The following is a 24,235-nucleotide window of genomic DNA, read 5'->3' as shown; positions in this document are numbered from 1 at the left end:
TTCTCAATTTTAGCTAATTCTTATTCATGTTTGACATAAGTACTGTATGTTCTGGTGTACTGTAGTAGCATCGACCCTATCCATTAATTTTTCACCCAACAGCCTCTGCTGTTTTACCAACCACCCCACTTTCCTAACTATGTCCATGATTCTTGTTTATGGCCTTTCTCTTGCTTGGCATTCCATTTTAAACATGTTTTCCAGTTTATCCACTATCTTTGAATCGGTTTTAAACCTATGAGAGAGAGGACTGTATATTTAATTGCAAATAAAATACAACTTTTTCTGGGATAGAAACTGATTTATTCCTCTAGGTGCATACAGATTACCAATGTAATCCCTTTACTGGTTAACCTGAATCTTTCACAGTTGAACTAAACATATACATATTGATGAAAGTAACTTTAAAAAATGACGAACTATTTTTATTATCATTATTGTTAGTATTATTATTGTTATTATTATTATTATTATTATTATGTTACCATAATTTCCCACCGGTTCCTGAAGGCAGCATACTCCCCCTTGCATCTCACTTCCTACTCTCCTAGCAGAGTCCAACCGCTTCTACGGCGGCCATTTTGATTAGAAACCGCAGCGCTGGAGAAAATTCACTGCAAAAGGTGGGGGTTGTGCATGATAAACACAAAACGTACATCGGTTTCTTAACAGCTACTTAAGGGTTAATGTCCATTCTTAATGTGGATGAAATTGTTAATTAAAAAGACTGTGCTATTGGTCGCAGGCTTCCATTTATATCTCCGCTAACGCTAGCCCCTGTTAGCCCGGATAAGCTCACGTTACCTTCTTTAGCTCAGTGTAACGTGACCTCATGCTCTTTATAGTTCAGTGTGTCACCGTGTTTATGGAACCGCTGTTGTGAGACATGATAGTATTAGAGTTTCTAAAGTTGTCTTAGGTTTGGTTGTCAGTTTAAAGTCTATTATAACAGGTTATTCAATCGCGCTAATGATACGTTAGCATTCGATGATATTCATCGTCAAGTATACGCTTTATAAAACAAGTCGAAAGTGTAATACGAAATAAAATATACTGATGTCACGCGGTGTCCAAACTAGTTCTAAAATACAAATGAAGACGTGAAGCTTTGATCGGCTTTTAATTTTAGGTTGGAAAAACCAGAAGGATGTGGGATCAGGGAGGACAGCCCTGGCCGCAGTGGCCTCTCAGCCAGCAGCAGTGGATGCAGTCTTTCCAGCACCAGCAGGATCCAGGTCAGTGAGAGATGCTCCTGAACATTGAGGTGTTTTATATCCTAAAGACATCCTAAGAGCCGTCAGTGTAGACGCATTTTAATGAACTTGTGTGGTTGTATTTACCTCTGTGCAGGTCAAGTGGACTGGGCTGCTCTGGCACAGGCATGGATAGCCCAAAAAGAGTCCACAGGAGCAGAGCAACCTAGTGTTCAACCTAATGGGCAGGAAATACCAGGAATTGAACACACTGGACCAAACAACCATGGTGCCTTTCAGGGTGATCAAGGGTTCAATCGAGTTTGGCAGCCAGGTTGGTGGTTATGTGATAATTTTAGTGTTTTTATTCATTCTATCAGTTCTTTTGCAACAATTCCTGCTAAAGCCTCACTGATGGATTTTATATGCATATTTATTTTTTGTCACCTGACTGATGTTTAGATGTTTACATTTAACAAACTTAAGTGGGTGCAAAAATCTATTGACACACACTGATAGTTCATTCTGACTGTGAACAGAATGGGGAATGCATGGACAGCCGCCGCCACCGCCGCCTCCTCCACCCCCTGACCAGCCTTGGATACCTCCTGGGTCAGGTCCAATGGATGTGGTAAACCCTAGTGAGGACAGCAACAGCCAGGACAGCGTCGAGTTCAACACTGAAGCCCACCATGGGGTTTATCCCCCAAACAGCCATGGGTATGGGGCACAGCCCGACAACTACGCCATGGCCCCCATGGCCATGAACCAGTTTGATTATCAGGTATGCAGATGCTACAGTAGAAACTGTTGAAGAGTTTGGGTTTTAGTGTGACAACCAAGTAACACAAGAAGGCGCAAACCATGTAAAACAGTCCCTGCGTCTTTGCTTTCTTGATGCGATGCAGAGAAAAGTCTTGGTTTGTTGAGGAGCCAGCATGGTTTGTTATTAATTTAAGGCTGTTTTATTTATTTATTTATTTTAAGCTAATAGACCTATTACAATCTAGACTAACAGAGGAATGTATAATAACCATACAGATGAAAAGCATCGCTTTGGCACTCAGCAAACACCAACATTGTGTGCTTAAACCTTTTATTCACTTCGCTTTGGCACTCAGCAAACACCAACACCACCACAATTTTTGTGCTGTTTCTCCACAGCATGGAGCTGCTTCTTCCTTCAACCCTGCACCTTCAGGATTCCACTCACCATACTGGCAGGGTCCTCCTCAAAACAGAAGAGACGCCAGACCTTCTGGGTTCAGGGACAGGCCTAGATCCCCTATTCAGCTACCAGTCAAACAAGAGGCCCCGGCCCCTCTACGTAAGCGCTTATTAGTTTTTGTTATCCATTTACTTTATGTGTATGTTTTACTGCATGTTGGACATTTTCTTTTCACCAAATGTCAACATTTGGAATATTGATAGATTGGTTAAAATAAATGAATGGATGAAAGGCATGACCTGCAGTCTACTGACCAATGTTATCTCCTTTGTAAATTGCTAGTGTTACTGTGTCACCTTGAGTTTGCTCCATCGCCGAGTGTAAGGGGTGCAGGTGCAAGTAAAGAGAGGGATATAGTTAGATAGAACTTAATCCATAGCTTGTTCCCTTCAAGAAATTAAGGAAGAAAAGGAACATAGGAAGAGAGATGAAACATGGCTGCACACATTATTCATTTTTTTGAGAAATTGTTTTTTAGCTTTAGATGCTGTAAAAAGACGCACACTACCTGCTTGGATCCGTGAGGGCCTCGAAAAGATGGACAGAGAGAAGCAGAAGAAGGTCGAGAGAGAGCGAATGGAAAAGGAGCGTGCAGAAATGGCAAATGATGACAGCAAAGGTCATGAGGTCGACAACCAGGGTGATGGACCACATGTGCCTCGCAAGAGCAAATTTGTAAGCATCTTTTTTACAAATCTGGCTTAACAATTTCTTAGGCTGCCTACTACCTTTCGTGTGTCATGGCCATGTACTCTTTATTATTAAAAGATCTCTGTCTAAAAGAAACATACTCCAGTAATACACTTGATTGTCTGTTTTGCTGTTTAAAACCAATCCTGTTGAATTTCTCTTTCAGGACAGTGATGATGAGGGAAATGAAGACAATGACAATAGAGAAAGGACACCCATTAAGAGAGAGTTTTCTGTCCGGAGTCCATCGCCCCCTGCAGAGGAAAGTGAACCTGAGATGACTGAAGAGGAAAAGGAGTTCCAGTTGGTACGTTTAATCATCTAAGCATCTGTTTGTTTATATCTATCCTTTTTAAACCTTGCTCTGCTAGTAAAATGTTTTGTTCTTTTCTCTTTTAGATGGTCATCACAAAAACGCTATTAACTGAGATCCTGCTCGAGGTCACTAATGAAGAAATCCTGCATGTGGCCAAAGAGACTCATCGGAAAGCCACTCGAGGTCTGGTCTTGTTTTTTCAGTTAATGCACAATAGTAATTTGTCACAAAGAAACCGTATCATATTTATTAATCAGTTCAAAATTACACTCCCCTTGGCCCTATGAACTGTGGTGATTGTGCAGCAGTGTGTCTAAAATGTACTTTCAACCATTCTCTGCTAATGCATTAGAAGAAGAGCAGAGCAGTGTTTCAGCTCATGGAAATCTGTTCATCCTGGTATTTGATGGTGCAGCTGAAAGACTCTCAGCATTGACTCTGACCACCACCCACTTATTGTACAGACACCATGGATATTAATGATTTGGCTGTGCATTAGTACAGATTGGTTTTTTCCTTCACTCCGAATGTTTGACATGGATTGTGACAGAATTTTGTTTGTTAACCTTCTCTCTTTTCTCCATTTTTTTTTCTTTTCATTTATTTTGAATATTTTTCTCTTGGCCAATGACAGCTCTTGTGAATAGTGCATTATCTGTGACCGCCCTCTCTAGTGACACACGGCTTTGAGAAAATGGCAGTATGTGTTTTTAACATGTTGTTCCTGTTGTTGATGTGAATCAAAGCTCCTGCAAAACAGCTGGCACAGTCAAGTGCACTGGCTTCTCTGACTGGTCTCAGTGAGTATCCCTTTTCTGTCATGGGGGAGGGTAAAAAATATTTCTCATCCATTGGCGATAATAACGGGACAGTAAGAATGGCATTAAATGCAAAAAAAAAAAAAAAAAAAGACAGAACTGGCATTCTACTGATTGATTTTGGGTCTTTTTTTTGCAATTTTTAGCAGCATGCGCTCATATAAGATGCATCCATGTTAAAATTATTGAGAGCAATATGGATATATATGATAATATGTATGATATAATATGCTGTATTATTTACCTTTGACTGAGATTAAGTGGACACTTAGTTATGAGACTTTTTTGTGACAATGAACTTTGGTCCTGACCAACACTCAACAACCTGGGGGCTTTGTGTGGCAGGCGGGCTTGGTGGCTATGGTTCAGATGAGAGTGGGGATGACGATGATGATCGCAGCGTGCGAGGGTCTGATTCTTCTGACACCGATGAGGAGGAGTTGCACCACCGCATCCGTGAGAAGCAGGATGCATTCCGACGGAAAGAACGTGAAATGCAGCAGCTGCTAGAAAAACAAGCACAAGATGCTCAGCTGGCACGTGGTAAGACTTTTTCTTTGTAATCTTTGCTCATACATGTCAAATAAGGGAGCTTTTGATACTTTTTTAACCTTTAACATTTTTGTTTGTTTCCTCAGAAGACATGGCAAAGGAGAGGTTGAGCAGAGAAAGGGGGGAGAATGATGAGGGCAAGGCAGAGTCTCCACATAAACAGGAAGTAAAAGAGAGGGAGGCGGAGCCTGTAGTAGAAAGGCGTAGATCTCGTAGTGAAAAGGAGGGTAGTGAAATTAAGCACTCCAGGAGAGGGAGAGAGCGATCAAGAAAAGATGGTAGTAATTCCACGGCTAATGGTCGCAGCAGCAGCTCGTCTTCTTCCACCAGCCACAGCAGCAGTCAATCTTCATCCTCCTCTTCCTCCTCTTCAGCATCCTCCCGCAGCTCATCGCGATCCTCCTCTCCACGGCGTAAGAGGCGCCGAAGTCGCTCTTTGTCTCACAAGGCTCGCAAGCGCAGTCGCAGCCGTAGCTCCCACAGGCGTCACAGCGATCGCAGAGAGGGCGTCAGAAGGCGGAGGAGCACTGAGAGATCAAGTCGGCACAAGAAGGACCGCAGCGATTCCAGGGAAGGGAGGAGTTACAGAAGTAGGTCCAGGTCCAGATCTAGAGACAGGGATAGAGATCGAGGCAGGGTGAGGGGAAGAGACAGTCGTAGTCGCAGCAGGGAGAGGGAGCAGAAGAAGGAAAAGGAGAGGAAAAGGAGCAGAGAGCCGAGGGAAAGCTGCCATAGTCGCAGCAGCAAACACAAGCAAAAGGCTTCCAGTAAGGAGCGTGAGAGGAGGAGGGAAAGGAGTCGTAGTCCTGAGAAAGATAAGAAAAAGAAGGACAAAGAAAAGGATAGGGAAAAGGAGTCTGATAAAAGGAAGGAGAAAACTAGAAGTAAAGAGAAAGATAGGGATAAGATCACAGAAGAAAACGGCAAGTCAAAGAAACGAAGAGAGAGCGACTCATTTGTAGACTCCCGGCAGGATAGCAAAGCAAGCAAGAAAGGCTCCGCCAAAACTAGCAAACAGCACTCAGACTCTGACACAAGTAGATCCCCTTCCCCTGAAATTAGCAAGGAAAAGAAATCTAAGAAATCTAAGCGTAGTCGCTCACGATCAACGGAAAGGTCTCACAAGTCTGGTAAGAAGGCAAGCCGCAAACACAAGTCTAAGTCACGATCAAGGTAGTATTCGTTTACTTACTCTTTCTTTTTGTATGTCCATTTGTTGTTCTCTGTAATAACTTAAATATCCAAGGAACATTATGAAAATCAGTGCTTTTATTGATGTCATTGGTTTCAAAATTGTTGATATGAATTATTACTGTGCATATGGCAATTTTTCTTGTCAAATTCAAATATGTTGTCAATGAATTTCTACCAATTCCATGAAGTCTTTATAATAAGGTCTTAAGTTTGTAATTATGCACGTAGGTGTGCTTCTCTAACCTACAGATGATCTACAGTGTTTGATACTCTTGCCAGTGCGTGAGGTGCATGTTTGTGTCTGTGTGAGTGTGTGTGTTTTTGTTGCAGTGTTAATGTCCTATCCGCGCCTCTCTTTACAGGTCAGCATCACCTTCCCATCATAGCAGACGCTGAGGAGCACAGAAAATCACCTGATCTGTGCACGCTACCATTTTTAATTCCATGAGTTGACCAAGCTTGTCTCATTATAGAGGCAGTTGTGTAGGTGAACACCCCACTCATACATTTCTCCCCATCTTTGTAAATATGTTGTTTTAGGGTGACTGAAGAACAAAACAGTTAAAATAAAAATTTCACTTGTAATATGCAAAATCTAATATGACTAGGGTGACACTAAAAGTTGCATCATTTTAAACAGTAGCAGGATTAACCTTTTTTTCCCCCTAAGTATTGTAAAATGTCAATAAAAAAGTTTGTTCCTTGTTTCTTACGTCGTGTTATTCAACACCTAGTTAGGAAAAGATGACAGCGCAGCCTGACATGAATCTCATTATAAACAAAGAAATAGGTAATTGATGATGCAATAACAGATAATTGTTGTGTAAGCAATAGTACCATCTTTGTGCTGCCATAAAAAGTTTCATAATAGTAAGTTGGAGATTATTATCTCACTCTTGTATTTATTGTCATTACTGATGAGCCACATGTTTTCCTGGGACTAATGGGTGCAGTTCATTTAGTTGATTCTAGAGGATTTTTAAAATAAAAAAAAACCCACACTATTTGTAGCACATGATGACCCACATCACATGCCAGAACCTCATAGTAGGCATTCAAGAAGTCATTTACATCACCTTACTAATGTGTTTATTTCCGTTCCTATTGTACGGCCACGACTGCTGTCGCTGTAGTTGTTAATATTTGTATATACAAATAAATCAAACATAAGGCTGGTATTTGTAAGAATGAGCCTCCAACAAGAGAACTCAATCACTTGAAGTGTATACCATTTCGTTACGTTGACTTGGACTTCCCAGTTTGGACCTTAAACCTGTACGGAACGGCGTAACTGCGAGTGATGTTTGTTTTTTGTTTTTTTCTTCCCAGATCGCATAAAAAGGGCCTAAATGTTCGAACTTTACTGTATAAAAGTCTCCGGTTTTTGGCAGAAAAACAATAAGTTAATTCAACCAATGAAGTGAAAACCTAATAGTATATTTTATTATTTTAAAAGACTCCATATACTTTCCCTTAAATATATTGCAGAATCGACGAAGCCGGCTGTAGAAGAGCGATCCGGTAGGAACAAAACATTTATTGTTTCTACCCGAGCAGTAAAGGACCGAACACATCGTGACAAAAATCCTAACTCGCTAAGCAAAAGGACAACCTGCTACTTATAATTTGCCATGTGTATTACTAAGTTAGGTCGCCTCTCCCTAGGCCTGTACGGCCATTTACAGACAGTATGTCGGGCGGCTTGGAGCGGCTCCAGCTGGTCTGCGGTGCGACGACAGCGGTCACTGGGTCTGCAGAGCAGCGGCGGTTTGGAAACAACACCTCACATCATGTTCTGTGAAATCAGGTATACACACTGTACACACACTGCACATGTAGTCTTGTTCTACACCAGGGACCTTACTAAGTCAATACAAGCAGCATAAAACATTGTTGAATATGACCTGGAAAAAATATTGTAACAGGAGCAGGTCCAGATCCTAACAGCTGATATGTTAATGAACCAAAGGTCACCCAAATTATTATTGATTAAAGTATTAACAGAATCAGAATCAAACAACTAAAATTATTATATTACCCTTTTAAATTATATCAGCTTATGTAGCTTTTGAATTTTTTAATCAATATTTGTCTAGATTATATATTATAGTTTTAACAGTTGGTCCATTAATCTATTAGCCATTGGGTAGCTTGGTGCTGCTATTACAATTATTGAATTACTGCTTTGACTTGCTTGCATGTTCTTTCTGTGGTCTAGTCAACACAAACCAACATACTATTTTTCCATATTTACTACTATGTGAAAATCTTAAGCTGAAGCCACTGTGTATGTTTTGCTGTGTACTTGTCTATTTGCAGAGCCCATTCAACTTCCCAAAACACAGTGGACCCAGAGGAGGTGAGAAGGTTCCAGTTACTAGCCAGCAAGTGGTGGGATGAAGGGGGAGAATTTGCACCTCTTCATGCCATGAATGACCTCAGGGTTCCTTTTGTCCGGTTTGTATTGCTACATCACACACATTTCTGTCAACATTAAACCCATATTTCTAATCTGTTAACTCAGGTGAATGACTGATCGGGATCACAGTTTGACCTGAAGCAGATTTAGCCTTGTGTTGTTTTGAGCCAAGGAAATACTGAATGTGTGAAAACTACAGCAATGTAAAGTGACATAAGTCCTTCACAAATAAGCACATAACGGCTGTGTCAAGGTCTGCCCCCAACTTTGTTTTGATTGAAGAGGTCTGTTTGCAAAGAGGCCTCTGTGGCTGCTCTGTTGTTCTGTTAGTGGTAATTATGATGATGGCTGTTTATGCCAACAGTCTGACACTGCTCTTGTACATTTGATTTCCATCATACACTTCAGCCCTTAGGGCACCTTTAAATGAGACATAACTGCACCACTGCAACGCTTGCTGCTGTAGGTCTGTACTTACTGTTATACAGTAAGAGGCTGCTGTCTGACCGACTGCTTCTGTTTGTCTGAGTTGCTTTGTTATGTCAGTCCTAATTTGTAGATATCTGTTAAAGGGAAATGAGATTGAGATTGATATTGTTTTTTGTTTTTTTTAATTATTGATGTCTTTTACATTTTTAGGGATAATATGCTGAGTGTGCATGGACAGAGACATCCTGGAAAACCACTAGCAGAATTCAAAATTCTAGATGTGGGTTGTGGAGGAGGCCTGCTCTCTGAGGTAATAACAGCTGTGGACCTGGAAAAAAACTGTTTTAATTCATTATTATATTAGGAGAGTCTCATAATAGTGCAACATATGCCATTGTTTTTTCTTTTTAAAACCAAAACAAACACAAGCAGCTAGTGTATTTTTATGGCTTTGTATTTACACTAATAACTGTTACTCAGTTAAAATGTATAACCCTAACCGTTAACCATTACGTTACCATTACCTTTACTTTACTTCACCATTAGCTTTTTTAATTAGCATCTTCACCCCGTCATTGAAAATATTATTTTTGTTACTGTGATGTTACTTTTAGTTATATCACCAAAGGAAATCAGAAGGAATAGAACATTTCCTCTATTCAAACGTGAGCGTATCTTGTTGCGTTTTTCGTAGTTTCCACAGGAGGGCGCTGTTTGTTGTAATAAAATGGCGATGTATATTTTTGGCTTTAACACATTGATTTATCCGAAGCCCCAAATTTTAAAATATTGATAAATAAATAAGAACGTTTAAAAGACGGTAATAAATATTATACTTATTGTGTATTGGAGAAAGTTTTGGGTTTTTTGCAGGTGTTTGTGCCTACAGTATATTTAAAAAGTGTTAATTCTCCCGAATTGTTTTTTATCTGCAGTGCACTGTTACCAAATTCTAAAAAATACAAAGGGAGTTCACGTCTGGATGTTTTAGAAATGCCAATAGAAATGTGAAAGAAATTATTTTAAAATTTTAACCATGAAAAACTTGTAACCTAACCCGATCTGAGTTTTTGGTTTAAATCTAATCTATCTTACCTAATATTTTCTGTTGGTTTGAATGTTGTAATAATTTATTTACCCAGTTAAACCACTTGTTTCTTTGCTTCTTTCCTTCACTTCCTCCTCACTGTCTTTGTATGCAGCCTCTAGGTCGTTTGGGAGCTGAAGTGTTGGGCATCGACCCTGTAGATGACAGCATCTACACTGCCCAGATGCACACATCATACGATCCAGATCTCCGAGACTCTGTCTCTTACCAGGCCTGCACCATAGAAGAACTTTCTGAAAATGAGAGGAATGTAGGACATTTTGATGCTATTGTAGCATCAGAGGTGGTGGAACATGTGGCTGACCTGGACACGTTCATCTTCTGCTGCAAACACGTGCTCAAGGCATGTGTCTGTGTCAGGCATTGTATGCACCCATGTAGTGCATCCCTGTATGTTTGAATATATATGTTTGAGTATAAACTGATGCTTTGCTTTGTGTCTTAACATCAGAAATAACAAGGCAGCTAAATTGCCCCATAAATGATTTTACTTTAGCCTTTTTCTAAACCAAGCACTTCATTTTTGTCTTGATGCTTGATCTTGCTTCTTGGCTCTTATATTCTAATACCTTGGATACCTACTTCAAAAAAGCTCTTAATCAATTAAATACTGTGCATGAGCTGAGAATGTCACTTTGTTTAGAAATGATCTGCAACAGTCACCTCTCTAAATCATCATTTTAATACTGCCCCAAAACACAGCATGTCCTTTAGCTTTTATATAGTAAAAGTGTCTGTTTTTCTCTCTGCAGCCAGGAGGTTCACTCTTTATCACAACTATTAATAAAACCAACCTTTCATACGCTCTGGGTATCGTAGTAGCTGAGCAGCTGCTTGGCATCGTCCCCACTGGGACACATGACTGGGAGAAGTTCATCAGCCCAGACGATCTGGAGCGCCTCCTGGAGTCCAGTAAGTTCTTATTGTCATGTCAACAATACAGGCAATTGTATTTTGCTAACAGCAAATAGCACACATTTATAAAAAAAAGATTTCATATTTTGAAACTGACTCTGAAAAGACTAAATGAAATCTGACTGTATGTCCATCTGTTACCATTATAAAAACCCTAACCCTAGAAGATTATATTCTAGTAATTTGACACGTAATTAAATGCTAACTAACATGCTACATACTTTTTAAGATGCTAACATTTATGTTTGTAAGTTTTAGACCTTAAGTCTTAGACCTGTTTTGCAGTTGTGTATTTCTGTCCTCAGGCTCTGACCCTTCCATCCTGCCTCTGTCTTCTTTATCAGATGGTTTCTCTGTGCAGTCTGTGAGAGGAATGCTGTACAACCCCGTGTCAGGAGCCTGGTGCTGGGCAAACAGCACAGCCATCAACTACGCCCTCCATGCTGTCAAGATGAGTGCCAATGCCTAGCCGGTTGATGTTAGTGAGTGTGGCCTCCACCCTGAGGAGCACAGTGTGTCTGCCCGCAGCTGAGTCAGAGGACTAAGGCGGGATGATATCAAAAGAAATGATTGACAAGAGCTCAGGCAGATAATTAGCAGCTGATTTGCACTCGGAGTGAGATGAGGTTGTGTGTTCAGTCAGTTGCAGTGTTATAAACCAGTGGGGAGATTTGATCTCTTCAGTGACTGCAAAGAACCTCAACAGACTGGTGAATGTTCAGCTGTACTCACGCTTATTACATCATAAACTGTGTCAACAGCAGGTAAAACGATAACAGTGATACAACAGATCAATGCTGAACAAAAATCTGCGTGATTTCATGAAGTTCGAGCTAAAAACAGTTCACAGACAATAATTGTGTGAGAGATTCTGGCTTCACACACAATCGTCCTTTCTCTGATTAGAATTAGTCCTTAGAGGAAGCAGCTATTATATAATTCAAATAATGCCTGATCTCAGAGAGGAAGTGGTGTGTATGACGTCATATGATGTTCTTAGTGAGACTGCAAGGCAACTTAATAAAAAGACTGATAGGTACAGACAGGTCTTCTGATACGTTTCTTTAAGATGACAGGATATGAGGTCATCACACAGCACCGTGTTTTTCTGCTCTGTGTTGTCCTCTGGTGGTGTCCCTCAGGTGTCGCTGAGATGATGCTGGGGGCTCGCCAGGGCGGGGTGTCTCTCTTGTCTTTCCACTGGAGCAGACAATAGGCCAGTTTCGTCAAGCTGCCTCACATCATGTTATTCACAACAGGAAGTGGGTTGGTCTATTAAAGTAAAAGCACAACGTTAGTAGAGTAGAGTAGAGCTTTATTCATCCCCCTTGGGGGAAACATACTAGTACAGTAGCAAGTGGCAGTGCAGAAAAAGAGAGAAGAGGAGTTAACACAATAAATAGAGTAAAAAGAACTAAAAAGCTGCTGGACTTGAACAATGTACTGATAATGCGAGAATTTTTGTTTTCCGTTACTAATTTACAACAGTATTAACACAAACACTATTGAGCTGCATACTAAGCTAACTAGAGTTATCACACAACTTAATAACTTAAGTTAATAAGTTTGAAAGAACAGGAAAATTATCAGTGAGTATTTCCATGCCAATATGTCTCCATCATTAGAGACAAAATTGCAACTAAATTACTTTGTGACTTAAGAGGATTACATTTGTATTTAACAATGATCTCTAACATGTTATAGCTACATGGTTAGAGAATAATGTTTGTCATTTAATTCTGTTAAACCTGCAAATGCAGCAGTAGTTTTTTGTTATATGTATTAAATGACCATTGTTGGACATTTTATGGAATTTATGACCATTTAAAAAAACTTCAAGTAACCCATAAAATGTGTCCCAGCATTAATCAGACATTTGATACCTTGGTCCATTGGTAAACAGCAGTTTTTTTTAATTTATTTATTGCTTTACATTTTATTTTGAAATATAATGAGCGGATGTGAGCTGTGCCCCTCGTCACCGCGTCAAGTGTTTTCAGCCGAACATCATCTGGACTCTGGTATAGAAATGTCCTCTCCTCCTGTGTGTTTTGGAGGTTCATTAAAACTCACCGCCGCCATGACGTAGACCATCTGCGGGTGTTTGGATGAAGACTGACGGAGGCTGCAGCAGGGAGGAGGAAGTCTCTGAGGGACAGACGGAGGATGTACTGGGCTGCTGGCCTCGCCTCCTCCCGGCCGTGTGTTGTTGAGCTTGGGCGGAATCACAGCCTGCCTCTCGGGCTGTGCGCCTCCGAGCAGCAGCAGTCATTGTATGGCTACATCATCGCCGTCCCTCTGCAGGAGTACGGAGGCATCATGTCGGTGCTGGGCTCGGACTCCTGGTGGAAGAAGACCCTGTACATCACCGGGGGGGCCCTGCTGGCCGCTGCAGCCTACCTGCTGCACGAACTGCTCGCAATCAGGTAAGGACTCGAAGCCTCATCTGTCTATGACAGTCAGCTGTTCGAAAACTAAACCGGTGTTGGGCTGGCGGTGTGGCCTTAGGTGACGGGATTTCGCTACACAGGCCTCACTGTTTGTTTTTCACCAAAGAGACGAACCAGCAAAGATAACGCGACAATAAATAAAGGTAGAGTCTTTATAAATAAATAAATGTAGTCACGCGTCTGGTCATGTGCCAGCTCCATCAGTGCGTAAAAACGCAGAGCTCTGAGTCAGTCTGTCCTTCACTGAACTCTGCAACTGCTGCTGCTGCACATAACCGCACATAACCATAACTGCTCAGAAATGACAATAAAACTGTTCATTGTTGTAAATGCAGCGTTCTTTATATATCGTGCTGTATTTCGTCATGCCAATGCTAATATTCTTTTTTATGTATAGTATTCCCAGAGTAAGGTATTTCTCTGACTCAGCTAGCACAAGTTCTAATACAGTAAAAATAAAAAGATTGTATTAATTTTAGATAGTTTTAACTAAAACAATAGGCCCCTTAACTTTTCCAAATACTGTATCTCAAGCTCTACCGTTTTAATAATCCTCAGTCAGTGTTGACCCTTAAGTTCCTCTAGACTTCCTGTCTACCTTGCAGAACTCCAAGTTCCCACTGCCTCAGTGCTTCCTCGTGGTATTATACTCCCAACTCTGTGTTCTACTGTGGGGATTATGTTATTTGGGTTACATGCCCCTCCCTCCTTCACCAAACCTAGACATTATCTTTATGTCCACAGACCAAGGGCTCGAGTGACTGTTTTTCACAGGAAATGAAGTGCCTACTTCAGTTTCAGACCCATTCAGTTCTGGCTGGCAGTTTTCTAATCCTCAGATGCAGCATTTTATGGGGTTCTTTAAAAAAAATGTCATTAAAATGTCAGCGTATATTTTGATAACCTTGTACAGTGTCTCTTGAAGTCTTGATGTTTCCATGACAACCCAAACTAGGGTGAATTTAATGTGGGCCATTTCAACCCTTTGTAATTCATTCAAATACAGGGCGTTTGGCCAAATGTTTCTGCATGTGAATGAAGGATTATTTGGATTATAAATACATCCTGTCACAGTGGCCTGATACTTTCACTATGTCACTATGTAACCTTTCGTGTGAAACTGCTGCCTCACGTGCAGGCTGTTGAGTCTGTGCCCACAGGCATCAGCTGCTGTGCCATGTGATGTGTTGTTGGCACAGCAGCTCTTCCACTCTGCTCGGCTTTCATTTCCAAGAGAACTGAGTGATTGGAAAGAGCGTAAGTAGTCCTCCAGGGGAAATTTCAGCACCAGGTTAAAATGGACAGAGACATTACAGTGAGGACAGCACACATAAGACATTGTAGTTAGCTGCTGAGGGTCATTTATAATGTATTTCAGCACCACATGACTGTGGACAGCGACTGTTAAATGAAGCTGCACAGTGCTAGAGATTTATGGTAAATTATTTTATACTCTATGTTAAATTAAAGGAAGAGAATTATTAAAATTATTGCACTGATGTTTTAATGACAGTACAGTCATTTGTTAGCAGTGATATTGCTTTAATTACAGTTTATTCCCACACTATAAAGAATAAGTGTTGGAATGACCCAGTAAATGTTGGATAATCAATAAAGAACTAATCATCTCTAATTATATTATATATAAATCCCAGTCAAATGACTTGGTAATGTTCATAAACTAGAAATAAACCAGTTTGTTATGCTCTATGACTGTCTTTCTGTCCTTTTTGTGTAGGAAGGAACAGGAGTTGGACTCTAAGGATGCCATCATCCTCCACCAGTTCTCCAGGCCAAAGAACGGTGTCCCCAGCCTCTCACCCTTCTGCCTCAAATTAGAGACGTACCTGCGTATGGTAGATCTGCCCTATCAGGTGACCTACAGCACTTGGTTGGTGGAGACAATGGAGTCAATTTCAGTATTGTCTTTGTTTGGAAACGTACACACATTTGTAATTGATTTCTTTTGTTTTATGAGAAAAGTGGTTTTGCAGGAATTTCACTGTAAAAAAGTTTAGTAAAGACAGTAGAAGTTGTCATAGAGGAGTTAGTCTAGTCCTATCTACAAAATTGAAGCTCATGAGATTTTTGCTTGTTTTGCTTGTTGTTGTAGGCTTCATCCTTCAGTGATATCTACTAGAGTGTAGAACTAAAGGATTTTTTTTGTTAATTTTTTTTTTCTTTTTTAAGTTTTTCTGTCAATTTGAAAAGATAAACTGCAACTTCCTTTCACATTTAAATAAAGCATAGGCAGAGGTAAGAGATTAGGGAAAAAATACTGTATAATCATGCTAAAGTATTGGTAGCAAAAATGCTTTAATTTAAACGTGACATAATGTAATTAAATTGTGCATGAAATTATCAAAAAAAAAACCCTACAAAGATACTTAAAATGTGAATAGATCATGTAACGTCATGAACACATCCGTGTGTTGTAAAACATCCAGATTTCTTTCATATTCTGACATCAAGGCACTTTCCTCCGCAGAACTACTTTGACGGGAAGCTGTCACCGCAGGGAAAGATGCCCTGGATTGAGTACAACCATGAGCAGGTTTCGGGGTCAGAGTTCATTGTGGACTTTTTGGAGGAGAAGTTGGGCGTCAACCTCAACAAGAACCTAACACCACATGAAAGAGCAGTGTCCAGAGCTGTGACCAAAATGGTGGAGGAGCATCTTTACTGGTAGGTGAAATACAGTTGTTATTTTTTCTTCAATAGATTTTGGAAGTAGCCTTTTGATTTTGAGTTGAAAATGTGTCCCCACATGGTTTCTTTTGTACATTTTCACCCATACACATCCTAAATGATATACAATACAATATATACTACTAAGGACCCATAATTAGTCTAAAAAAAGGATTAAAATTCATCCTTTGTGACATATTAAGGTGTTAAATGTACATCCAGACTCTGTTCTTACTGTCATCACAGTTAGATCATCCATGTTCCTCTGCTGTGACTCACTCAGCTACCTTCGGGTGCAGTTGGGAAGTCTTGAACCACTCCTCCTCTCATGGCCTCACAGAGTGTTTTCCATTATCTAAAAGCTCTATCCATCAACACACACACCGACACGCGTCAACACACAGATTTATTAATTTACCTCCAGTGAATAATGTCAGCCATATGATATTTTAAACTACACAAAAAGACAGAATAAAACTAGTACTTTATTGTTTTTATTACTACTTTGAGTTTTTCCCCCTTTTACACAGAAGCTGTTTTCTTAGTTGTATTCAATGTGACAGATGTGAGTTTACAGTGCTGACTGTGTCATACTGAAGATTGTTTGCCTCACCTCCCTCTCCATCCTCTCCTTGTCTCTCCCTGGGTCACCTCCTCTCTCACCTCTCGTCTCTCTGCTCCTCCTCCCTCCCCGTGCCATGTTTACAGCCACATATAGACCTATTGATTGAATAATTTATGTGAGGGAAGGGCAGTGGCAGACACGGGCCGGCAGCACTCAGATATGGTGAGATCATACAAACACGTCCTTTTGGTGCAGTTATTCACAAAGAGACAAAAGGAAGTCAATTTAAAAGCGAGGAAACAAAACAGGTTATTTTTCTTCATGGATGTTTCAGGTAGAGATGAAGAGACAATTAAACAGCTATCTAATTCTACTCTTTAAAACATCTTTAGACATTTATTTTAAAGACAATATACTCTACTGCAGCTATACATATAATTAACAGGAAGTTCAGAACATACTGTATATCATAGATATACTTATTGTGTGTGTAAATGCACACAATTAGCACACAAACCTTCAATTATTTGCATTTCCAGTTTTGTAAAAAAAAAAATTAAATAAATGAATTAATAAATATTTCAGTGCAGCTTATAAAAGCCCCATAGGCATTTTATAAGTTGCACTGAATTAGTATGTCACTTACTTAAAGCTAGTCTATTATTAGTATAAAAAAATACTTTAAAAGACTAAAAGAATAGTAAAAAGAAAAGAAAAAAAATAGACGTTATGATCTGATTGTTACCAGATGTAACAGGAAGCAGTCCAAGGCCATTGGGCAGTCGTTAGTCTAAGATACAACTTGGGCCGGACGTCTTAATTTGATTTTCTTTGAATTTGCAGTGAGTGGTCTAATGGAAAAGACCATCCAGAAAAGTCTACTCCAGACTGTCAGATGAGTTGAGTGATTGTTAGTGAGTTGTCATGACAAGGGTGAGAGTGTGTGAGGATGAAGAGGTCTAATCTTGTTAGAGACTGCTCACACACAGGCAGATGTAGTTGTAGTAATACAGTAGCAGCAGAATGGCAGTGACCCAGAACATGTCCATTATTATACACCAGCACCCTTTTCATTAGAGTAATTAATGAGCAGAGCCCACTGGGAGCCGGAGATATTCTCTGATTTAAATTAAATTTATTGCTGTGACAAGGGAGACACACCAATGATTAATTAAAGTTGGAATAAATAGGAGAATTTCAAGTTTTTAAAAAGGGTTTGTTTACACACAAACACAGCCGCTCTGTGAGTCAAATCTCTACGTTAAGTCAGGACGACTTCCAGAGTTTCCCAGACTGTGCACTGCAGCAGTAAGTGGATGTTTTCCTTCATCAGTTTTTAATTTGGAAGTGTAATGGAATTTCTCGGCGATGTGCTCAGTGTTTTTATTTTCTCCTCAGAACAATACACCCATGTGCGTAACAATAGGCTGAGAGGATAAATATAGGTGATCTGAGGCAGTGACTGCATCTGAGAGCAGTGCAGCTGATGAATGGACAGAAGTGGAGATGCAGTTATTGATTAGGACAAGGCTGGTTGTCAATAGATATCAAAGTGTTCAAAGGAAGTGGGAGTTAGTCAGGACACAGTATTAAAGCTGACACTGTTTTACATCAGGATGTAGTAGTTGTCCAGGTCTCCACCAATTGACTGGCTCCCTGTATTTTACTTTGTACTATATTTAACCCACTGCTTTGAGATTACGGTAAATGATGCTGTGACTTTTTGGTACACTAATAAAACTATATTGAATAATATTGACTGGTTAGGCTTTTAGAGGGCGTGGCATCATTGACTGTGATTAGTATCATCTGACTGTTGTACAGATTCCTGCTTCAAAGTATAGAGGCCATTCTTTATGGCAGTGAATCCCATCCACAGTAGTGTGCCGTGAGAGATCATCAGGTTTGCCTTGGACAAATATTCTGTTTTACCTGATTGGTCTTAAAACTACTATTTATTTGGATATATTTATATGGAGACAGGCAGAACAACTACACACTCTTCCACTAGGTGGCAGGAGATGCAATTAAAAGTAAAATAGAGAGACTCGGAGTGGTTGAAGAAGGTCAGGCCCAGGTTTAGTATAAAAAACTCAAAACTGTGGTGTGTGTACCACCAGCGGTACATGAGCGCTCTCTAGTGGTACGCGGGGAAAATTCATATTTTCACATTTACAGTTTCAGTTGAATAAATCTGAAACACACTATGCACAATTAATACAACATTCAGAAAAATGTCTAGCTACTTGTGAGATTATGAAATAGGAAGCTAATAGGGAAGGCTCAATGTTTTCTTAGGTGGTACAGAGTATAAAAAGTTTGAGAACCACTGAATTAGAACAACCAATCAAAAATAAGTAAATGTGTATCCAAACCATACCACCATGTAAGAGAAGGTTTTTGTTTGTATGGTCCAGCTTTCAGTCATTTGTGTTCTCACCCACTGACTTTATCACATTTCTTCCCTATATATTTGCGAAAGACCCGCACGGAAAATATAAATCCTTAGGAATTCTTACATATTAGTTTTTTTATAAAATAAAAAAAAAGTTGCACCAGAACAACTACTTAACAAGTGTTCCATTTTGGTTTTGGTTGTGTAGGACGATCGCCTACTGTCAGTGGGTGGACAACCTGGAAGAAACCCAGAAGCTTCTGGCCATGAGTGGACCCCTGAGTGACACGCTGAAGTGGATACTGAGTCACCTGAATGGCAGCATGGTACGCAGAGAAATGTACGGCCATGGCATTGGACGCTTCTCCAAGGAGGAGGTTTACACCCTGATGGAGAAGGACATGAGGACACTGGCCACACTGCTTGGTAGGAAAGATGACAAATGTTTGTGTGTTTATTGTTGCTGCCTAGAGGAAGAAGAAGAAAACAGCAGCAGCCTTATTTGTCATCGTAAATATACATGCTTGTGTAAAAACAGAAAAGAATTTGTCCCTTGAATTTGTACCTATTTTGACATAGGAGCAGCACTCTCTGGGCTCGGAGCTTATTGTCTTGTGTAAGTCCTCCTCCAGCCAATGGTCTCAGTCACTTCCTTATTTAGTGCCTGGGCAACAGGCCACAGCCTTCAGCTAAGAACAGGAAATAACGAAGAAAATTAATTCGATTATTTTTCTATTCATCAGCTGATTAACTGACAAATAACAGCTGAATTTAAAGGGAAAGTGAATCACTAGAGGGAGCCCACTAGAGGGAGCCCAACTACTACCGGTGTTTCATGTGTCACCAAGGCTGTAAATACTAAAATTAAATTAAGCTTGAGTCAAGTTTTAGTGGTTTTATCCAGTCCAGTAAGTTTCTGATGGAGGAGGAGTAGAGAGTTTTGTCTTGACACAGTGAGTGACATAAGCTGCAGCCGCGTAAACTAGGTCTGCCGTTTGACATGCATTTCATCCACATACTGTCCATACAAAAGTGACTCAACAGAGTCAAAGTTGTGATGTCAGCTGAGAGATACTTCATCCACTGAGCGTCCAGATGGAAACAAACAGACGCTTCTACGAAATAAATGTGTTTTGCATCGATCCGTTTGTGCCGTTTCCGCCCGACCGTTATTTCTGTGAAATGGAAAGTCGTTCTCAGACTGACGGCGTCAGAACTGCACTGTGACCACAGTACTTGTTCTTACAGTGGTCTGTCAGAGAGTCAAATGTCTGACATGCAAATACTAACTGCTCCATTGTTGCTCTTCCAGCTTCTTCTTGGATTCATTTAAAGACATAAACATTGTAGATTGAATTATGATGAGATTCATTATATATTTTACTCTGCAGCTGTTATTGTTTTTTGTGTGCTTATAAGCTACACTATTTATTTACTAATAACATAAAATTCCAATCCTGCTAAAAATGTAACCTGATGAAATAAGCATTACCTTAGCATTTTCAGTGATAATTTGGATAGAAACTTCAGATTTTTCTGCCCCTCAATTTACTTGTGCAACAATGTTCTGTCTCTTCTCTGTCCCTCAGGTGATAAAAAATACTTTATGGGTTCTAAAATGTCCACGTTAGATGCTACGGTCTTTGGGCACCTAGCACAGGCTATGTGGACGTTACCTGGAACACGACTTGAACAACTCATCAAAGGTCAGTGGATCCATTCACACCATAGACAGATTGTCAGAATGGTCAAAGTGATTTTTTGTTTTCAGGGATGTCACAGGAGCAGGCTGATTAGAATAATCACATATTTTTCCTCAAATGGGATTTTTATTAAGATACTTGTGTATTATTGAGGAAGACCTAAGATTAAAATATAAAAACTGAACAAAAAATTAAATGATTGTTTATTGCTGTTATAAATATGGAACCTTATATAGACTTTTAATCTAACTGGGTAATTTCCGACCGTTGCATTTCAGGGCTATTTATGGAGTTTTATTGACAGCTACTAATAGCCACACTCATTACAGCCTTTCTCAGTCTGTGGTCTAGCCAAGGACTGAAACCTTTTTTGGTAGATAAATGAATGACTTACCAACCACCCATTTAGGTCAGAAATGGTCAGAACAACTGTATTTTGTTGTATTTTGTAAGTTTATTTTTATATTGAGGAATTGTATGTTACTCTGTTCAGTTTTTTGATTCAATATTTTACTTCGATATTTTGTATTTTTCTGCCACTAGGTGACAGTATTGTCTAACTGCTAAGCTATGATTCAGACACTGATAGCTTGTACTGAGCGCTTGGTGCCCAATCTAACATCATAAAATGCTGTAATTGTGAGACATATATAAAACATAAGATTTAAATCTGTTTTTACCTCCTCTCTCTTTTATGACCTTTGGTCAAAAGTAATGGATTGTTGTGTCTCTCTTTTCAGGTGAGCTGATCAACCTTGCCATGTTCTGCGAGCGGATGCGTAGGAAGTTCTGGCCTGAGTGGTTTGTGGAGTTGGAGGACCTTTATTATGAAGGCGACAGCGACAGCAGCGGTGGTCGTGGCTCTCCTACAGGCCCGCTGGACTTCGGCCTCTTCTCCAGGACTGACACTCTGGACGACAGTGATGGCAGCTGCCATTCAGCAGAACCCTCGCCGCAGACGCACTACCCTGAGTCCGACCACTCACTGTTTGACTCAGACGTAGGCACGGGATCTGATAATGATGTTCAGCTGAAGGATGAGCCGATGCCGGCCCTGGAGGTTTGACCCAGGAAGGTACAGAGGCAGACTGGTGTCCATCGGTGGAAGAAACTATTTCAATTCATCCACTTAAAATAACCAACACGTCCCAACTTCTTGGTGAACAACATTGGTATTTACATGCAGAGCGTACTTAGGTCGAGACTGTCCCCGGGGGCAGTTCCTCTTTGCCTTATTTGTTTCTTTTCAAAGATGCAGAAACTAGTGTGGAAGGTCAATACAGAGGACGTCTCATGAGACCTGGGGCAGCAGAGACAGAGCCTGTCCACCTTGTGTCCATACACCCATGCAGGCAGATGGAGATTGATCATGTGATCATAAAGCAGGATCAAACAGCAGCACGGTGCTCACAGGTTTGTGTTACATTTTAGAACAGAGACTTTCTGCTGGGATTTTGATTGAGTTTGATTGAGTAGACTGTATATAAGAAATGGATAGAGCTGTCGTTGACAATAAAAGACTAAGACTAAGAAAAGAAATTATGCAAGGAACTGTTTGTTTTGTAGGGTGAAAGGATATTAAACCGCTGTTGGTGCAACTCTAAAGATGAAGACATGGTTTTATAAAATAATCCAAAGGATGCTGACCGCTGTAAAACCTCAAGTAGAATAAAAAAAGAGGAAATGGTCACGATAATACAACAGATGAGTTCACAGTAACCACACAAAATGAAGCTACTGTGGCTCATTAGAGCATGTGGTCTCCCAGTTTCAGTCTTCCCTAGTGAAACTCGATGTCAATTTTGTAAATTCTGTCCCTGTTTGGGGGACAAATAGAAGAATCTGCTGGGAGACACCTTCAGTGCTTCACTTTGGGACCTAGTTCAGAAAATGATTGCAACATCCATTTCTTATGTATAATCTATGCAGACAGGACAAATGGCTTGCCTCCATATACAGTATGTACAGTGGCTTCATACCATTAGTATAAATATGTATGACCCTTTGATGGACACGTCATCTGTCAAAGGGTGGTCTAGTGTCAACTGTGATTGGCTCCAGCATCTGTCAGAATCTTCAGCTTGAATTGGTGGAGTGGCAGCTGCTTCTTCTCCACTGTTATCAGTTCATGATTTGATGTGTAAGGCAAAAACAGATCAAACAACAACAAAAAAAAACCGTGTTCCTGTCGGATCACATGTAGCCTGAGCTGAGTCAGAAGGAAAGACGAGAAGATCGATTCCTGCAGTTATCGTCACCCTTTACTCATCTATTAATCACGTCTCTGTCTGCTTAGTCTCTTTGAAAGCTATTTTCACTTTATTGTTATTGGCCACTAGATGGCGGCAGCAGTCTACTTAAATCATGTTTCTAGTCTGTTACATTAAGGTCGACAAGACCAGCTGCAAATTAAAAAGAAAAAAAAGAAAAACGCCAAACAAACTTTACAGAGTAGTCTTTGATGCTCAAAGGCTGCTTTAACTATTCTTTCCTACACAAAGGTTTATGCAAAATTATTTATATTTGTTATTATTTATTTCTTTGTTTCTGTCAAAGAGAGAGTCTTATTTTTGCACAGGTGGAATTTTATTTTCCTCTTAATTTAACTTGAAGTGTATATTAGTGCGTATTCACAGTGATTTATTTGCCATTATGGGACAGTGTTGTTTACTGTAATGGCTTAGTGTCTATATATGGTCATTCTATAAATCTAAACAAACAGAGCTGTACATCACCGAAGAGCTTGTTTGTAAAGGAATGTATTGCATAATATATGTAGGTTAGAGTGGCTTAAGGGATCAGGATTTTGACGCTCATACTGACATAACAAAAAAAACCAACACATTTTTCACACTAAAATCACAATATGCTGAATCTGAGCATCACTTTCAGTAGAGTGCAGAAATCTAACACATCCTGCAGAAGAACTGGATACATTCCAAAAATATATTTATCCATTTGAGCCAGTTCTGGGTTCAGACCCTTAATTTTGAGAAACCTAGACTTTGAGCTGACACAATATGTAACTATTAAATTACTTTAGAGGAGGGCAGTTAGAACTCTGCACTACGTTGCTGTATTTCTGCGGCAGAAAAAAACATCTTTATTTTCATCACTTCCTTTAATATCTGCGGTATCACATTCAATCATCATGTCCACACATGTTATATCAACACGTCCACACAGAACTTTCCAGATGGTTTCATGTTCTCATGGGGTGAAGTTAATAAAATTGGATATGAATTATATGAATACTCACTGCTGAAAGACCACACAGTCTGTTTTGGCTTACCGCTAATAGGCGTTGGACTTTTTTTTTTCCCTTAGCTGTGGCATAAATAAATCAATGCACTATATTGGCAGCATTTACTTCATTCTCTTTCTAAGTTGTTCTTATTTAGAAGTTGTTTTTATTGACGTGTTTCAAAGTTATCGTCATGTCGACATAATTTAAAGTTGAATCTGTCTGGAGTTTAATTGCTAGTTATTTACAGTTGTGAGGCTGCAGCCCCCCCCACCCCCCCGCGGGGGCTTTGTTGGTTGGGCATCATTTTTTTCTTGGGGGTTTTTCT

The 24,235-nt window shown here is 40.0% G+C and overlaps 3 protein-coding genes across 5 annotated transcripts; all 3 read left to right on the top strand.

The window, feature by feature from the left end:
* Positions 1-516: 516 nt before the first annotated feature.
* On the top strand, positions 517-6,696 carry pnisr (PNN-interacting serine/arginine-rich protein). Of its 2 annotated transcripts, none has more exons than XM_008323633.3 (12): positions 517-623; positions 1,130-1,235; positions 1,351-1,527; positions 1,733-1,977; positions 2,358-2,520; positions 2,900-3,096; positions 3,278-3,418; positions 3,511-3,610; positions 4,174-4,227; positions 4,591-4,788; positions 4,887-5,970; positions 6,354-6,696. In XM_008323633.3, exons 2-12 carry the CDS (start codon positions 1,148-1,150, stop codon positions 6,385-6,387), a joined length of 2,481 nt encoding a protein of 826 aa, XP_008321855.1. In that variant the 5' UTR covers positions 517-623; positions 1,130-1,147; the 3' UTR covers positions 6,388-6,696. The 2 variants fall into 2 exon arrangements, with proteins under 2 accessions (XP_008321855.1, XP_008321854.1); XM_008323632.3 differs by having other exon boundaries at positions 4,884-5,970.
* Positions 6,697-6,837: 141 nt separating this feature from the next.
* coq3 (coenzyme Q3 methyltransferase) lies at positions 6,838-11,901 on the top strand. Its single transcript, XM_008323629.3, has 6 exons — positions 6,838-7,798; positions 8,311-8,448; positions 9,050-9,149; positions 10,042-10,290; positions 10,700-10,859; positions 11,207-11,901. Exons 1-6 carry the CDS (start codon positions 7,623-7,625, stop codon positions 11,329-11,331), a joined length of 948 nt encoding a protein of 315 aa, XP_008321851.1. The 5' UTR covers positions 6,838-7,622; the 3' UTR covers positions 11,332-11,901.
* Positions 11,902-11,987: 86 nt separating this feature from the next.
* faxcb (failed axon connections homolog, metaxin like GST domain containing b) lies at positions 11,988-22,378 on the top strand. Of its 2 annotated transcripts, XM_025061767.1 has the most exons (7): positions 11,988-12,124; positions 12,920-13,288; positions 15,051-15,186; positions 15,801-15,997; positions 19,169-19,386; positions 20,550-20,666; positions 21,404-21,739. In XM_025061767.1, exons 2-7 carry the CDS (start codon positions 13,029-13,031, stop codon positions 21,727-21,729), a joined length of 1,254 nt encoding a protein of 417 aa, XP_024917535.1. In that variant the 5' UTR covers positions 11,988-12,124; positions 12,920-13,028; the 3' UTR covers positions 21,730-21,739. The 2 variants fall into 2 exon arrangements, with proteins under 2 accessions (XP_024917535.1, XP_008321852.1); XM_008323630.3 differs by having other exon boundaries at positions 12,058-13,288; positions 21,404-22,378.
* The last annotated feature ends 1,857 nt before the right edge of the window (positions 22,379-24,235 follow it).

Source organism: Cynoglossus semilaevis, chromosome 13, assembly GCF_000523025.1.
Source record: "Cynoglossus semilaevis isolate Cse_v1.0 chromosome 13, Cse_v1.0, whole genome shotgun sequence".
Taxonomy (NCBI): Eukaryota; Metazoa; Chordata; class Actinopteri; order Pleuronectiformes; family Cynoglossidae; genus Cynoglossus; species Cynoglossus semilaevis.
Note: the sequence above shows the minus strand (reverse complement) of the source record. Positions and strands in the feature narration are given on the sequence as shown.

What these genes read in the sequence shown, in the direction of transcription:
- pnisr (XM_008323632.3), top strand. Translation starts at nt 1,148, where the DNA reads ATGTGGGATCAGGGAGGACAGCCCTGGCCGCAGTGGCCTCTCAGCCAG. An exon ending in TGCCTCGCAAGAGCAAATTT is followed by an intron (nt 3,097 to 3,277) that starts GTAAGCATCTTT and finishes TTTCTCTTTCAG; the next exon opens with GACAGTGATGATGAGGGAAA. An exon ending in AGGAAAAGGAGTTCCAGTTG is followed by an intron (nt 3,419 to 3,510) that starts GTACGTTTAATC and finishes TTTCTCTTTTAG; the next exon opens with ATGGTCATCACAAAAACGCT.
- coq3 (XM_008323629.3), top strand. Translation starts at nt 7,623, where the DNA reads ATGTGTATTACTAAGTTAGGTCGCCTCTCCCTAGGCCTGTACGGCCAT. An exon ending in ATCATGTTCTGTGAAATCAG is followed by an intron (nt 7,799 to 8,310) that starts GTATACACACTG and finishes GTCTATTTGCAG; the next exon opens with AGCCCATTCAACTTCCCAAA. An exon ending in GGAGCGCCTCCTGGAGTCCA is followed by an intron (nt 10,860 to 11,206) that starts GTAAGTTCTTAT and finishes CTTCTTTATCAG; the next exon opens with ATGGTTTCTCTGTGCAGTCT.
- faxcb (XM_008323630.3), top strand. Translation starts at nt 13,029, where the DNA reads ATGTACTGGGCTGCTGGCCTCGCCTCCTCCCGGCCGTGTGTTGTTGAG. An exon ending in CACGAACTGCTCGCAATCAG is followed by an intron (nt 13,289 to 15,050) that starts GTAAGGACTCGA and finishes CTTTTTGTGTAG; the next exon opens with GAAGGAACAGGAGTTGGACT. An exon ending in ACTTGAACAACTCATCAAAG is followed by an intron (nt 20,667 to 21,403) that starts GTCAGTGGATCC and finishes CTCTCTTTTCAG; the next exon opens with GTGAGCTGATCAACCTTGCC.